General features: G+C 38.8%; 1 protein-coding gene across 1 annotated transcript in view; it reads right to left on the bottom strand.

Moving 5' to 3' along the window:
- Window positions 1–4,108, bottom strand: part of DNAH11 (dynein, axonemal, heavy chain 11) — a 342,929-nt gene that overhangs the window by 200,473 nt on the left and 138,348 nt on the right. The window contains exons 32-34 of the mRNA XM_012659401.1: window positions 3,521–3,677; window positions 3,273–3,418; window positions 340–456 (exon numbers count right to left, since the gene is read on the bottom strand). Of these exons, the coding sequence (XP_012514855.1) occupies window positions 340–456; window positions 3,273–3,418; window positions 3,521–3,677 (420 nt within the window). The remainder of the gene's footprint in view (window positions 1–339; window positions 457–3,272; window positions 3,419–3,520; window positions 3,678–4,108) is intronic.

Below are 4,108 nucleotides of genomic sequence, written 5' to 3'. Positions count from 1 at the left end.
TGACACTGTAATTTTTTCTTTATTCTTTTCTATACTTTCCAAATCTTTCAGAATTTATGAAAATTATGTTATAGTAAAATATGATAACAAAAGATCTAATATTAAATATTCAAATGTGCCATGCAACTTTTAAATACTGACTTTGATTTTTGGTTTCATAATTCAAAAGGGCTAACTTATCATGGTGAAAATTCTGTCTATAAAAAGGTCCCAAAGAAATAATAAGGGAAAGTTTTCCCTAGGAATTCTTGAGGAAAAACAAATCACGTAACAGTGCAAACCAACAACGTTAGGTGGCATGAGCGTACCAGATGCTAAGCCACAAAGCGTAACACTTGCCTGAAAAGAGCTTTGAGATTTTCCGGTAATTCAGTTCGACCAGCATATCCCGGGTTCATAGTAATAAATATTCCAACTGATGGCTTCAGTGTGATAGCTTCCCCAAGAAATACAAATCTACCGTAAAAAGAATGTTGATGAAATTAAAGGTGTTCATTGAATATGAATACACATTGACAAATGCAAACCACTGTAAAATGCAAATTATTATTAGGAAGCTGTTTATTCTGTGTGATTTCCTTTAAAATTCATAAACTTACATATTTTGAATATGCTTTGAAGTGTGTTTATTAAAAATACCCTCTTCTCCCCCCAGAGGAATTACAAATATGAGAAGCATTCTTTTTTATGTTAGCATAGCCATAGTATCCTGGAATGCAGAAATGAGGACTGGATTACTTTAACATTTAATGAAAGGTGATGGCATTTCTGCCTTCAGTGTGGACTCCAATTCCTTGAACGGGACGCTGCGCAGATGGAGAACGCCCATGCTAAGAACAGAATGGGATTCCCTGTTCAGTCTTTATTTTGCCTATTTACTCGCCCTCTCTCTCCCCCCTCCTTTCCTTCCTTCCTCCCATTTATTCAACAAATATCTACAGAGTATTACTGAGAAGTAGAATAACGTGGTGGTGATTATAGGCAGCTCTGGAGCCAGACTATGAGTGTTCAGAGTCCAGCGATAGCACTTTTGTCATGTTAATAATCTTCTCCATGTTTCAATTCCCTCATCTAGTTAAAAGAAGAAAGATAATAACATTACACACCTGATTGGATTATATGAAGATTTAAGAGATTACAAATATAAATGGCTAAATGTTAGCTGTGACGATTGCTATTATTATCACTGGAAGACATTGGAGAAACAGTGAAAGATTTTCAGAGAGATTTCCAATGGTCCAGTTAGGCTGCTGATGGCCAGGGCAACAGGATGGTAACCTGCTACAGATGCCAGACCAAGACACGAGCAGAAGAAAACTTTCAAATGAGGGTAAACGAGGCAAGATAGAAGGCCCACCTCTTGTGGAGAGAGGGGGGAGCTGACGTAGTTCAGGATCTGAGTCTATATCACAAAATAGGAGGGAAAAAGATACTGAGAAAGAAACTACAATGTTTAGAACTAAGAGCTTCTTAGACACTAGGTAATTGAGAGCAGGTGGATTGTCTACAGTCAAAATGAAAAAACAGAGGAATCTTCATTCCCCAGAATGTCAAGCTAGGGAAGGCAGACAGGCCTGGCAAGGCTGCTTTTGCCTACCCTCCTGCTGTACATAGCATGGACAGCCATAGTCAAAGATGTGGACCTCCAGCGGGTAGAGCCAGCAAAATGCCGGAAAGCTTTGTGATTGAAGCATGGTCCCATCTCTTAAATCCTCAAGTGTAAAGAGAATTTAATAAACTCAAAATCATGAAGGAGTTTTGCTGTCTGCAGACAGGCTAGCATAAGGATGAAGGGACACGACTCAGACATGCAGCGGAGACTATCAAGGAGTATGGTTGGGAATTTTTAGAATCATTGCATGGATCAGTTACATAAATCTCCATAAGAAAAGAGGGTTGCAAATGACATCTGGGTTACATAAATAAGATTTTGACTAAAAGTTAAATAAAATATGGCTGGGGATCCAAGATGAAAGAAGCGAACTTCTCTAACATGGCATTAGAGTAGGGGCAGGCCAGGCAACAGACACCTGGCCATAAAAAACTGGTGTCACAGGCCAACGTGGTGGAAGGACTGAGAGGCTTCTAGAAAGCAGGAACATCCAGAAGTATCTACTGAGAAACTGGAAATTTCTATGACAGATTCACAATTCCAAGAGGCTCTAGCTAATCCTTCCCTGATTGACAGATTGAAAATGTTCTTATGCACAAGAGAGCCAGCTGAGCATAATCCCCTAAAAAGTGGGGGGAATGGGTAGGCCAGATAAATGAGGTTGTACTGTGGACAAAAAAAAAAAAATTGGTTACAAAGAGGACCAGAACTGTGCTGTGTACTGAGACATTTATTTCTCAGATCAAGCCATCAAAGCCTAAGTGCTAGCTGTGTTTTGCCTTTTGGAGTATGGCATCATGTTGAGAAGTAGTTAGGTTTAGGATATATTTTGAAAGTTTTTGGCCCAAGTTACTGGAAGAACATGAAGGTAGAATCCACTGGGATGGGACAACTAACAAAGCAGGTGTTGGTGGAAAGACTAGGATTTTTATTTTGGAGATATTAAGTATGAGAAGCCAATGAGGCATCAAGTAGAGTGAGATACCCCAATGGGCAGTTGTTTAGGTCGATCCAGAGATGAGGGGAAAGAAGTGTAGATATCTGGTAGTCAGCAGCACAAAGGTGGCTTTTAAAAGTCATAGGACTGTATGAAACCACCAAGGATGAAAATATTAACAGAGAAAAGGAGTCTAAAACTGAGCCCTGTGATATCTAATATTAATAGGTTAGGGTGTAATGATAATAAATAGCAAACACTAACATGGTACCAGGTGCCAGGCACTTGTCATCACAGTAACCTATAAGGTAGGTACTCTTGTTTTCCCCATTTTATATAGGAGAAGAAACCAGCAAGGAAGCAGCCTTGAGGGGAGAGAAAAGTGGAGAGTGTCCTGCAGCAGGAGTGTTCAATTGTGCAGAGGCTGCCAGAAGCCAAGAAAGGTGCGGCCTGAGCACTGATTGCTGGATTTAGCATCACAGAAGTTGTTTGTTTTTAAGCAATTAAAGTAATGTAGTGTACTTTAGTTGTATTCAACACTTAAAAACCACTAATAAAAAATGGGAGGATATTCAAAATAATTCTTCAGAATTAACTGGACTCTTACTTAATCCATTTCGTAAGACAGGGAGAGGCAGCAACAGACTCTGAAGGTGAGGTTACCTGCTTCATTCCATGTTACTCTTTCTACTAGCAACAAGAGAAAAGCCACGTGCCACTCACCTCTTTCTGCTGTTTCTGATGGCATCGTGAATCATTTTCACTTGTACTGCCACCACTGACAGGACTTCCACAGGAATCCGGTTGAACTCATCAAAGCAGCCCCAAGCTCCTGTCTGCACCAATCCCTTGTAGATATTTCCTATGGACTAAAACAATGGAGGGAAGCATTCAGAATTTAACAGAAGGGGCTTTTACGTCGAATCATGTCCAATCAGGAATAATGGCGTTAGAATACATCATTTTCTTACTTTGTAGTCCATTTGCTCTGAGCAGTTGAATACATAAACCATCATGCCAAGTGCACGTCCAAGATCTTTGGTGGTTTCTGTTTTCCCTGTCCCCGCTGGACCAGCTGGAGCCCCACTCATAGTGAGATGAAGTGATTGAGTTAAAGTAATGTAACACCTTGAAGCAAATGGAAAACACAAATATTACAGTCTAATGTGAAATTTCTATAAAACATTAGGGGCAACTAATTTTTTAAAGAAAGTTTAAGAAGCCAGGGTCTCGAATGTGGGACTAGCACAAAATATTGATATACTTCTGATTTGTCCGTGGCAATAATGAGTCAGAATATTTTATATCAAATTTATTTTTAGGTTCTGTGTAAAAATATAGAATAGAATGTATTGCTTTGTTTATTGGTCTCATTTCCTAAGAGCTGTGTATTTGAATACAAACAACACTCAACTTGCAATGCTATTGAATTTCTGATATTTCTAAGACAGTATTAATATGGAATACAACAGTTCAAGCTATTTTTTATAAAAGAAAAATAGAAGTCTTGGATGATGAATGAATTTAACATTGACTACCTTAAACTGCTGCTTAATATA

This window comes from Propithecus coquereli, unplaced genomic scaffold (genome assembly GCF_000956105.1).
Source record: "Propithecus coquereli isolate 6110/MARCELLA unplaced genomic scaffold, Pcoq_1.0 Scaffold61, whole genome shotgun sequence".
NCBI lineage: Eukaryota > Metazoa > Chordata > Mammalia > Primates > Indriidae > Propithecus > Propithecus coquereli.
The sequence above is the reverse complement of the archived record's forward strand: the minus strand, read 5'-3'. Positions and strand labels throughout refer to the sequence as shown.